Genomic DNA, 12450 nt, shown 5'->3' on the forward strand with positions numbered 1-12450 from the left:
AAGTTCTCGGGCCTGTCTCATATTTTTTTTTCCTGTCGCAACAGCAATCAAGCAAAGAGGACAACTGTGATACTGCCACCCGACCAGCTGGCTCACCGAGACACATCACGCCCTCTTTTTCCGGGCGGGAACGATGTTGGCTTTTTCCCTGAGTTTTGCAGGGGAGGGGGGGTTTGTTCCTGATGGAAGAGAGGAGAAAGGGGAAAAAATATTTAACCTAGTCCCCGTTCTATCTAGCTTAGTCTGTTACCCATTTTTGGCTGAAAAGGCGCGTGCGGAAATATTTTGGTTCGCAGAGCCGTCCCCAATGCTGTGCCCGAGTATCGGCATCAGGACTGAACGCCCTTGTCGAATTCAGTTGGAGCCCCGTACTTGTACAGGTATCGTCTGTACCTATACTAGAGTACTTTGGAGCACTGACTCTATCTGTCTACGGTAGGGCCTAGTGCCATTGCAGGAACATCTAACAATATCACGGACGGACAGACAAGGGAAGGGGAGGGGGACATAGTGGTACCGGTAGGAGGTGGGGAAGCGCTTGCAGTCACCACGAATAGAACATTTGGTTATTTCTCAAACGGTCATATGGAGAAAAGGCGGTCTTTTGTTTGTTTGTATGTGCCAGCACTGGCACAATACCATACGAATATAGAGAGTTAAGTGTAGTGAGCAGAAGGACAGTTTTGAAGAAAGGGAATGTAAACTTTATGATATTCAGGAAAGGTAAAATTGCTTTTGTGACAGCCTCCCCCCTTTTACTCCCCTATGGGTAGGTATTTCATTCGATTTGACTCGATGTTTTATTTTCTTCTTTGGTGGAGCACAGTATCGTGGCTCCGCACCAGTTGGTTCCTTGTCCACAACCTCGCCGCCATTCGCTTACAACTGCATCTCCATTAACGCGAGTAAGGCGGGCAGCAGGGCGATGGATTACCGGTATCCTTATTTGGAACACGCAGTTCCTGCTGTCACTTTCCCTTTCCCTGAGCTGTGCTCAATGCTCGCTCGGGTTTCCGTGGAGGGCGAGATAAGAGCTCCATAGCAAACAGTGCCCCAAAATCAAAGTGTTGAGCACACCGGGTAGCAATGCTTCCTTTGTATCGGCGGTCAAATGTGGTAATATGTGGTTTATGTTCAGTACCCATACCGGTACAGTGGTTTACCGTACTGCTTGATTCCGCTCTGCTAGCTGCTATCGAAAATGCCCATGCAACGCTTCAATTTGTATTGTACGTGTGCAGCAGCAGAGGCGAGCTTCCTTCCTTCCTGATAGTACGGTGCATATTCTTTTGCCTTCTTTCCATCTCCTCCCTCATTTCCTTGTTTCGAGGATGCACAGCTGTTTGTACGGGAGGGAGGGGAGAATGGGAAGATAATGGAGGGGTTTTTTTTCTTCGCAGTGATTCGTTTCGTTCGAGTAGCTTTCCTCTTTTCGACCCTCTTCCCCGTTGCTCATTGTGAGCTAATGCATCGAGTCAAACATCCCCCCTTTCATGACTGGCTCCGCCCACGGGTATTGTACTAATACCGGTACTAGTACCGGTACAGTACAGTACAGTACTCGACCTTTTTAAAAGTCTCCGGAATGGGAGGGAAAGGAATAAGTGATTCACTTACGGTACAATTGATATACCTCCACAGCCCCAGATTTCACAAGGACTATCCTTGGGCCAGCAGATACGTAACTCACGTCCCTGCGACTTTAGAAAGCGTCGAGCACAAGTACCGCTATGTATAGCTGGGGAAATTTTGCTAAATGCGAACCCTCGCATTATCGTGACAGGTGGTGTTGGCAGAGGGGGGGAAAAAGTAAGAGAATTGAGGAAGGCAAAAAAAAAAAAAGGAAATTGACTAAACTTCCATTTTGGGGCACAAGGGGGACGGATTCCGTTATTTTTGTTTTTATCGCCATTGCTTGTTACTCTCAACTAGCGCTCACAAGCACCACACTCAACTCACCACTCGCTCACACTCACACATTGTCACACAGACTCACACACGCACCTTTTTTTAAACCTCTCTGTGTTCTGTCGGCTAGAGGTGAGGAAAATGGGAGTTACCTAGTCCGTCTTCTATCCGCTTAGCCCTCACACACACCCCCTCCGACCCCGTCGTCATCGTTTGCTGGCATGCTAGCAGGCAGGCTCTGGCAGCCTGCGCCCACTACCACCCTTACCACCACCACTCCGTACCCTCAGGTCGGTTCCCACCCCCCCACCCCAAGATGCAACTACTGTAGCTTGTGTCCCTTGATCGGGGAAGGGGTGGGAGACATGTTTGTCATCTGGCTCAGGGCTCGGGCAGGACTTGGATGGCAATGATGGTGGTGGTACTCGAGTACTCGAGTCTGGTCGGTGATGGTTGGGAGCTGCTTGCTGCTAACGATGCTGAGCCAGTCTAGCTGGTAACGTCCATGTCTGCCTGGTGCTCCGCATACCGGTACCCCCCATACGCCCATTCCTCCAGATCCCCAAAGCTCGTCGTACACACAGACAGATATACAGAACAGCGAACGGTAGCCAGGCCCTCCCAGACCCCCGACACACGCATCCAGCCAGAAAGTCGCCCACCACAGCAACGATGGGACCAATACTGGCTTGTCCCCCAGAATAATATTTATCATGGCCGAGTCGCTCCGGCTGTCTGCAGCCGCGTCGCCGCGTCCTCACCCTCTCTCTCATTTTCTCCAACTAGTTTAACCACTTTGCTGTGTACGGGTACAAGAAATTGTTATTCACTTTACTCTACCGTGATCCTTATTTGCTCCCCTTCACAGGCAGTCAGTCGCTTTTTGACTCTGGATTTATTTTATTATTATTATTACTACCATTATTATTATTATTATCGTTATTATTGTTATTATTGTTTTTATTATTTTTCTATTTATCATTTCCTTCCCAGGACGCCCGCCTCCGCCGCAGCACCTTACCTGAAAGAGGAGCATCCCTCATCCTGGCAACCTTCCTCTATCCTTCCCTACTGTAGCTGCTTTTTACTGGGAGTGCCTCCCTGCCTCCCTGCCTGCCTGCTTGTGCTGCTTTGCTCCCTTTTCCTTCACTTACACACCACACACTCATCCATAACCCCCCCCCGTCACACACCTAACACACCTTTACACCCCACCACCCATCCGCTGCCCAGCGACCATTTGGCTGCAAAAGAGGGCTCAGCTTTAGCCTCCGCCATCAAAGGGCGAACATACCCTCGGCCTCCTATAAACATTCACCTTAACCCCCCCCTCCATTTCCTATCCCCCGGTGAGGTCCACCCAAAGTGATCTTCCTGGAGCAACATCATTTCGACATCATTCATCTTTATATCTCCTGCTCGTTCCTCGAAGCCCACACTGGATTAATTCCTAGCCTTTCTGGATTACCTTAGCAAACTTCCACTCTCTCTGGCTTTTCTCGCTTGTTGCCTGTACTGGACTGCAAATTGATAAAAGGCTCCCGCTATACCTTTGCTTATCTATACTGGATCTGCCGGAGCTGTTTCCCCTCTCCTTTCATTGTTTAAAGAAAAGTCCAGGGCTCCGAGTCCAATTTCTAGGAAAATGAGCAACACTTCTTCAAACTCAAGTTCGACCTCTTGCGCCAGGCCTGAGGACCGAATAGGACAATTACTTGCTGGGCGTCTAGAGCTCACGGGAATCCTTGGTGTTGGTGCTTATGGGGTTGTTTATACCGCTGTCGATATCTTCTCCTGCACTCCATTTGCCGTGAAGGCCCTGTCAAAGATTGGATTGGATGCCCGCCAGAAGCGATTTCAGCAAAGAGAGATTGCTCTCCACCACAAGGCTAGCGCTCACCCGGGCGTAGTCTCTCTAGTGAAGATACTCGACACTGCCGATTGTACTTTTGTCATCATCGAATACTGCCCTGAAGGTGACCTTTTTACCAACATCACTGAGCGTGGACAATATGTGGGTAATGATCTTTCGGCCAAAAGGGTTTTCCTTCAGCTTTTGGATGCCGTGGAGTACTGCCATAATCTTGGGATTTACCATCGGGATCTGAAGCCGGAGAATGTATTGGTTTCCAACGGCGGCCTCCAGGTCAAGTTGGCGGATTTTGGACTTGCTACTACCGAAACTGTCACCTCGGACTTTGGCTGTGGGTCGACATTCTATATGTCACCTGGTAAGATTACAGATTTCTTTTGTTTTTATATTTTTATTTTTAATACTTTTAGCGCCCTTTTCAAGCTAATCAAATTCTAGAGTGTCAACAATCTTCTCCACGCAATGTTACCTGCTATGCTTCCGCTCCTAATGATGTCTGGTCCTTGGGCGTGATCCTGGTAAACCTTACTTGTGGCCGGAACCCTTGGAAAAGGGCCTCCCCTTCAGATAGTACATTCCGTGCCTACTTGAAGGACCCACGAATGCTTAGGACCATTCTGCCTTTGTCCCAGGAGCTTGATTCTATTCTTCGAATGATCTTTGAGTGCAATCCCCAGAAGAGGATTACTATCCCGGAGTTGCGATTCCGTATCATGTCTTGCCGCAGGTTTACCACTGGACCCAGCCCTATGGATAGCCCACCTCTTTCCGATGTTTCTGATAGCTCTGATCTTGTCGAGCCTGATGTTTTCAATCTTGCTTCAACACCCTACCATTCCCAGACTCCAGGCGTTTTCACCCCCGATTCAACGCCATCCACCACACCTCAAACAACCCAAGCCTCTCGTCAGAATCCATACATATTCTCGAAACACCTCGCAAACCCTCCATCTGAATCATCATCCGAATCGCAGTACTACGCGTCTAATGCACCATCGGGAAATGCTAGCCCCATCATTGCACCCGTCACCCCATCAGATTTCCCACCACCACCCGGCCAGAAGTTGTGGCAGTTGCCAATTTTCCCGTCGATAGATGACGTGGAAAGGGTGCAATCGCCTGCTCTCCCAGTTTCGAAGGGTGTTCAGGTCTTCTAGGTGTGTACCAGGCAGGCCAGACGGATTTAATCCTCCGCCAATACTGCCGCAAGAACAGTCACCGGAGTGGATACTACCGTGAGGCGCAGAGACCGGAGCAAAACCACAATTCTTATTCCTTTTGCCTGGGTTGGCAGGCCTTTTTCTTCTTCCCTTTCCTCGCGACGCGCGATGATTTCATTTGCATATTGATACACTTTCTTGGGTTTGGGCTTTTTCATGGGTGTGGGAATGGGTTCTTTTGAAATTGGTTTCTTACTGTTTTTTTCCTTTTCATTATCACTTTATGGACAGCGCCGGGGGGGGGCAATAAGGAGTTTTACTGGTTTTCCTTCATCTTTTATTATGTCTTTTCTACTTTTGTTGTTTTCATTCCTTTCCCTCCCTTCTCATGCATACTCTCTCCAGATCGTGCGCTGGGTATTCCTACTAGCGCATGTGATGGATCGGACAGGTTGGTAATTTTTTTCACCGTTCGAACACCTTTTTCTTTTGTCTGTATGTATTTATGTAAGTATCGATGGAGCTATAGGGGTGTCCGCCGGAGCCGGATGGGTGGCTTTTTCTTTCTTATTTTCTCCCTTCAATCGTGTTTACATTTCTTTCGTCATTGGGTTGGGGCTTTTTCCTTTTTCATTCAAACGGGTTTCTACGGCGTTTTGCATATAAAGCATGTCTCTTTTTTTTTTCTTTTCCATATTTTTTATTTTCGCGTTTCCCCCGCCAAAACAACATCTATTCGATATCTTGCCTCTTTTTTCACCCTTTACTTTTTTCGGTTGGCCGGTCGGATCTTTTTCATGAGGAAGAAGGAAAAGGAAAAAATGGGAAGGGGGAAAGGGAAAGAGAGATTGAAAGAAAGAGATGTGATGGATGGACGGAAGGGGAAGGGAGGGCGGAGAAATCATGGAAGTGTTCCTTTTTCTCTCGTCGGGTAATGAATGAGACATTCGTCAGTCTGTCAGTCTGCGGTGTGGTGTGAGGGAAGAATTGGGGGGAAAAAGGGTCCTGTATTTAAATATTTGCATCATCATCGCCGTCATCATAACTAGAGGTCATCTTTTTTACATTTACCTTAATAATTATGATACTGATAGTAATTATTATCATTATTTGATTGTTCACTTTCTGTGTAAATATTATTATTTATTATTTATTATTATTATTTTTTTGTTTTCTGACTTTGTTTCGTTCGGGAGGGGGGAGTCTTTATTTTATTTTTATTTCAAAAGATGGTTTCGGGATAAGGTTGGGTTGGGTTGAGCTTTGACATGATTTGGGCATCTACGATGGTGATAGTATGAATTTATCTACTCGAGTACAGTCCCAATCTACGGTTATCAATGTGCGGTGTTTTTTCGTGCAGCATGAGTGTTTTGGTTAGAGAGAGGGAGGGAGGGAGGGAGGGAGGGAGAGGGAGTGCACAGCATGATATGAAAATATGCACAGTATGCACCCGTCCACGAAACGAAACGAAACGAAACGGCCCTCCCCATCCCTTCCACCGCAGCCCGGTGATATTCACGGTGCTCGTGGTGGTGCTTCCCTTGCTTGCTGGTGGTAGTGGCGGCGGCCTGCCCGTCGTCGTCGCCTTCGCGATATCACTTTCACTCTGTTTACTTACTTTACCTCTTCTTCTCCCCCCATCCCCGCGAATAATACCTGCCAACTACCGGGACCCGAGCTAAAGCAGCATTCATCCATATCTTCTTGTTCGAAGCCGAGGGAGAGAGCAAAGTCGACGTGGCGATCATATGGTTTTTCTTTTCTTCTTTCTTCTTCTTCATTTATGATAGCCCTTTTTTTTTTCCCCACCTTCCCGTTCCACTTACTTGTGAGCGTACCGTTACCGTACGTCGTTTCTGATTTCGTGATTGTTTCAGTTTCATATCGTCGCTCGGGTGGTAGAGAGGGCTGGCTGGCTGGCATCATTAATTATGATATTGCAGAGCTGGAAATCAGAAACCTGTATTATGATACCTCTCTCTCTCTCTATGCTCGGTGATGATGATGATGATGATGATGATACTCGTACCGGTAACTTTCCCCCCCTTCTCACCAAGACAAAAAAAAAAAGGGAAAACTACCGAAGAACTCTTTCTCCAATCACATCACCCTCCCGCCGCCGCCAGCCCCAACCTACCTTGTGATTTTCGCTACTTTTCGAGGCGTTTTTTTGTCGTCAGCAGCCGTGCAGGGTGGACTTTGCAAGGCGGCCAATTAGGTTCCCTCTCTGCCCTCTCCATCCTTCTTCTTCTGATCCTTCCATCCTCGAGGTATGTTTCCAAGTGTTTATTTATTTATTTCACTTTTTTTTCTTTTCTTACCCTTTGATGGATGGATGGGTGGGTGGGTGGTGGTGGATGGATGGCTCACTTACCGGGTTTTTGCCGGTTGTCATGGGTATCTACTCGTAGGATGTGATATGTTCTTCCTGTAAGGTATTCCACCCCTCTCTCCTCGAGTATTATTATTGATAGAGGAGAACTGACTCATGGGGAATTTATTACTTGTATTATCATCAGGGTGGGGCATTATTGTGGACAATTCGCTCCAGCCAGTTACGGTAACCCGCACGTTGCCGTTACCGTACCGTTGCTACAGTAGCGTAGGGTACCGTATGAGTACAAGCCCAACTTGTACCTTCCGTGTCCAGACAGAAAGCGATATCAATCAGACGTGCGTGCAGGCATGCATATGATAAACTCGTGCTGAGATTGCAAAAAACAATGAGCTAGAAAGGACAAAAACAAAACAGAACAAAGAGACAAAACAAAACATGGAAAAGAGGGATTCGTGACAGTACGAGTACCAGCCCAGCCCTCCTCCATACAGGCTAAATAAGCCTTTCCAAAATACCTGTGCAAGCGCGGCTACGGCCATTCATTCATCCAGCCTCAACTCTCACTCACACTCACCCGCTACTACAGTACCAATCATAGCTAAAGGTGGTGGGAGTACCGTGCAATACGGTAGCTGGCAAGCAGGCAGAATAGAACGGTTGCCTGGAGTCCAACCCTCCCCGACCAAAGCAGAGAAAGCGGGGAGAGAAGCAAAGGGGAAAAATGAACCGGGGTAAATGATCACCTATTATATTTATTCATCCCCCGGGGGTGGTGTGTCGCCAGACGCGGGGAAGATCGAAGGAGGAATGAATGAATGAATGAATGAGAGGGATCTGTATGTACGAGTTCTCGTTCAGTAGCCACTTCGCATATGGCTTTTTTTTTTTTTTTTTTTTTTTTTTTAATATGTCTCGAACGAATCGTTGGGCCACGAGGCGGGGTATTATTTTTTGTTTTTTGTTTTTTTTTGTTGCGTGCTTTGGATGGTGAGGCGGACGGACTGTCTGCCCTGTTGGTTATCTTTTTATGGTAAAGATGTCGTATGGGGTATTGCTTGCTGGTTGCAGTGATGTGGATGCCGTGGTGATGGTTTTAGGTGTTTTACGCTTCGTTTCATTCACCTCACCTTGGTTTTTTGCCTTCCTTCCGTCCCTCCGGTGCTTGGACTGCCGCATGTAGTGGGTGATTGTTCATGAATGAAAACTGTGGTATCATACTGTATTGTAGGATTTACTCTGCCCCCCCCAATAGCTGGCCTGTCGGAAAAGTCGCAAGTATGATACCGGTACGGTAGAGTTCCGTCGTGTTTTGGCTTTTGGCCAAAGTGGGAGTATTAAGTACCCCCCCTCCCCCCTCCGGTAGGTGGGTAGGTAGGTAGGTAGGTAGGGTATATTGCTTAGGCGACAGTATAGGAAGGAATCCTTCCCAGCACCGGTCGGCAGTCTACCGCTACCGCTTTCTGGCATAACGAGAACTGGTCTTTCATCACTCTCATTAGTTAGGTGATGGTGCAACGGATCCCGTACCGGTTACTGTATTTTCCAGGCATCTATCATACTTGTATCATACCCCATCGCAGATACAAGCACGAAGTAACCGGTACAAGTACTAGTACAGCCGTCTTTAGGGTTATACAAGATTTCAAAGGCCCTGCCTACCCACCTACCGTATCATACCTACCTGCCTGGGGGCTGTTCGCATCCCGTACATATACTCGAGTACTCGTATGTACTTGCATGTATGTATTTATGATATCAGCTGGTGGGTTTCAGCGCTTTCTTTCTCTCCTTTCCCCCTGCCCATTCATTTTTTTTTCTTTTTCTTTTGCGCCTACCGACTTGCTGTGCTGTGCTGTGCTGTGCTGGTCTGTGTCGCGCTACTCGAGTACTACGGTACTATGATACAATAAACCGGTTATTTGTTTTACGGATGTTATGATATGTGAGTACTGTACCCCGGTTGAAAAAAAAGATGTGGAGATTAACCGACTGTATCACAGGGAAGTGTTTGTGCGAGTGCTTGATTTCTTGCTTGCTTGCTTGCACGGAACCGCAGTTCGGCGCTGGGTTGCTGGATTGAGAGAGAGGGAAGGAAAGAAAAACATATGATACCGGCATCATATCATCATACTAAGACGGGGAAGGTGGACAACTTGATGCTCATCGCATTAAGAGCAAGGATGGCAAAGAGCCCCTCCATTCTACAGCGCCATCCATCCATCCATCCATAACCGTGGATGGAATACCTACCATTACCGACTGATGATGGCATAGCCTATCTAAGGTATCTGCTATCTACCTGTCCCTGCGCCTGGTCCCTCCTCTCACATACCTCTTGTATGGCTACTGTACTGTACCTGGATTCCATCCCCTGCATCGGTCATCGCGCAAAAGCCATACCAATGATCGACAACGTCGGAAAGGGGAGAGGAGAAAAACAAACCAACTAATTAACTTATGATACCCTTGCCATGAGATGAACTTCACCCTTGTTTCTCCCCAGGGCGGGGAGGTCCACCGTAGCCAACATTATGCGACATTGGTACAATACAGCTACAGTACATACATGTACGAGTACAGTACAGTACGCACGCTGTGCTTACTGTCAGGTTAGACTATCGCAGACCGAACCGAACCCTTGTATCATAATTGCGCAACGACTTTCCCATTACCATTACCATTCCTCCCCCTTACCCTTCCCCGCATGAGATTGTCTTGGTGCTTTCCTCTGTTTTTTTTTTTTTTTTTGCACTCGAGTACTTGTATACTCGTATACTCGTATACCTTGCTTGTGCGGTTGTGGTGGTGGTGGTTTCCAGGGAGCGGTGCATTCCGGTGGTTGGATGTTTGACATGGTGTTGATGCTTGTATGGGATGTGTGAGACTGTGGAGTAGTTTTTTTTCTTTTTTTTCTTTCCATGCTCTTCTTGTTTTTACCTCACGCTCGTAGTCTACTCGTGATGGGTGTGTATTGTGAAGAAATAACTTTTTACAGAACTAGCGTATACTGTATATACAGATGAATCGATTGCGAAGAAGATGGAGCGGTCATGATGATGTTTGTACTGCACTCAGTATAACATACAGCAGACCACGGATCCGAACTCTGCCTGCGTTTCCCACTTCACACGACTCGACTTTCAATTGCACAACCGGTTTCCGATATCCCTTCCTTCATTCCTTCCTTCCTCTTTCACCGCCGGTTCTACAATACAATACAATAATAGTTTACCTTCAGCCTTCCCATCTCACGTCGGACTACTCTCCGCACCGTAGTAAGATACAATACCCTTCCAAGACCGGAGTGAAAGTAGAAGAAGCAATCATGAACGCCCCCTCCCCCTTTCCCCATCTCGCTAATGGAACGGCACTGTATCATACCGTTACCAACTTTTTTTCCCTTCTTCCCCATACTGTACAGTACCAATACTCATAACCCGAGAATTCCGTGACACCTACCGTACTTGCCGTCGCCACTCACTCACTCTTTCGCCCGGTCGGTACGCTCCGGTATGATGATGGAACAGTTCAATTGCATGCACATCACGCGATATCACTCGTGCGTGAGAGAGAGAGAGAGAGTGTGTGTGTGTGTGTGGGAGGGGAGGGGGGCGAGTAACGGTAACAGCCCTTTTTTATCATACCGCTTGCCGCGAGTAGAGAGAGACTCCTCTAAAGTATATCATACCGTTGGAGCTCCTCCTCCGCGTGATGGCGATATACGTATTCGTGATTATTTTACCTTTGAGAATTATCGTGAGTCGAATGGTCACTACACACACATTTGAAAAGAGGGAAGGAATTGGGTTTCGATTCCTGGCGCTATTCACGATCTTAATTTTTTTTTATTTTTATTGTTATTATTATCGGGTTCCTTTTTACTTTTTTTACTTTTTTACTTTTTTTTACTTTTTTTTTAAACTTCTGACCGCGCGAAGGAAGCTCGCACGATTCGATGATGAGTTGCGACACCCGGAATTCCAGACGGGTATGATACTCGTACACTACCCACAATACGAGTTAGTAGGGTATCTTTCCAATTGTACTGGTACAAGTACAGTTTTGCGCTACGGTATTCGCAGTTAAATAAAAAAAATAAAGTAAAACTGGACTTGCCTCACTGTACTGTACTTTTATTACGAGCGACCCCGCTCGTGCAAGGGAAGCAAGGAGGCCACTCACCGTACGATACCAGTAAAGTTCGTTGGTTATGTATGTATGTATGTATGTATGTATGTATGTATGTAAGTAAGCGGATTACGAGTAGATGGGTGTGTAACTTGACTTTCTTTAAAAAAAAAGTCAGGGTTCGATCCGGACTTTTGGCTTTCTCGGTCCTGGTTTTGCTGTCATGCCGGCACGGCTCCATTTGCGAATTGCGGTATCGTACTCGCAATTTTCTGACGTTTGTAAAAAGGACTGGGTCCGTATATGCCTGCATAGGACAAGTTATGAGAGTTGGTCCAATCTTATAAAAGGTAACAACACATAAAATTAGAATTGTGACCCAGATTTCCAGTACCTATGAGTACCCACCCTTCCTAGTGAATTCTGTCTTTCGATCCAGTCAGTTGGTAAAAGCTTTTCTATTATTCCATGGAAAGTAATATCTACTAATATGTCTGAATCATTTGTTCCACTGGAGCCAACAACCTCAATAGTGAAATGAGCTTGGATTGTTGCCTATTCAGCAATGAGAGGTCAATATAAGGTCACTCTAGAATAAATCTCTGTAAAAAGTGGGGTTCTGGTTAGTACCTGCTCCAATATCATCCGAGAAGCAAAGCGGCCAGCGAGTCAGCCTGGAGGGAATTCCGATATTTGTACTCCCATTAATCTTGCCCCGAAGACAAATTGCCAGAAGGGATCTACCTCTACCCTGATGGTAGCGGACAAGCAGCACTTGGTGGAGGCTACTCTGTCTGATAGTGGGATTATCGTATGACATATACCTCACTTGTACAAGCTGGTACTATAAGACCTAATTTCTGTGTTCTAATTGGTTCTAATCTTAAATACTGTAGTTGTTAGTATAATCAATAGATGTAAATAATACTAATACATATAAATTAATAAAAGCTGGTTTGGAAAAGCAGTTCAAAAGATTCTCGCAGAAAACAATATTCACTGGTAGAAGCCTACTGAGAAGCTAGTAATTTCACTAAAGT

General features: G+C 46.6%; 2 protein-coding genes, besides 1 other annotated feature; both read left to right on the plus strand.

Moving 5' to 3' along the window:
- Nucleotides 1-3240: 3240 nt before the first annotated feature.
- GSTUM_00001466001 (uncharacterized protein) lies at nucleotides 3241-5407 on the plus strand. XM_002835670.2 has 2 exons: nucleotides 3241-4139; nucleotides 4220-5407. The coding sequence occupies exons 1-2, from the start codon at nucleotides 3554-3556 to the stop codon at nucleotides 4936-4938; spliced, it is 1305 nt and encodes a 434-aa protein (XP_002835716.1). The 5' UTR covers nucleotides 3241-3553; the 3' UTR covers nucleotides 4939-5407.
- A 31-nt stretch (nucleotides 5408-5438) lies between these two features.
- On the plus strand, nucleotides 5439-6017 carry GSTUM_00001467001 (uncharacterized protein; the record flags this gene model as incomplete). XM_002835671.2 has 1 exon in its annotated part: nucleotides 5439-6017. The coding sequence occupies one exon, from the start codon at nucleotides 5439-5441 to the stop codon at nucleotides 5874-5876; it is 438 nt and encodes a 145-aa protein (XP_002835717.1). The 3' UTR covers nucleotides 5877-6017.
- Nucleotides 6018-6022: 5 nt separating this feature from the next.
- Nucleotides 6023-6034: a sequence feature (Short protein (GSTUM_00001468001, CAZ79875.1) was converted to a misc_feature.).
- Nucleotides 6035-12450: the final 6416 nt, after the last annotated feature.

This window comes from Tuber melanosporum (genome assembly GCF_000151645.1).
Source record: "Tuber melanosporum whole genome shotgun sequence assembly, scaffold_112, strain Mel28".
Taxonomy (NCBI): Eukaryota; Fungi; Ascomycota; class Pezizomycetes; order Pezizales; family Tuberaceae; genus Tuber; species Tuber melanosporum.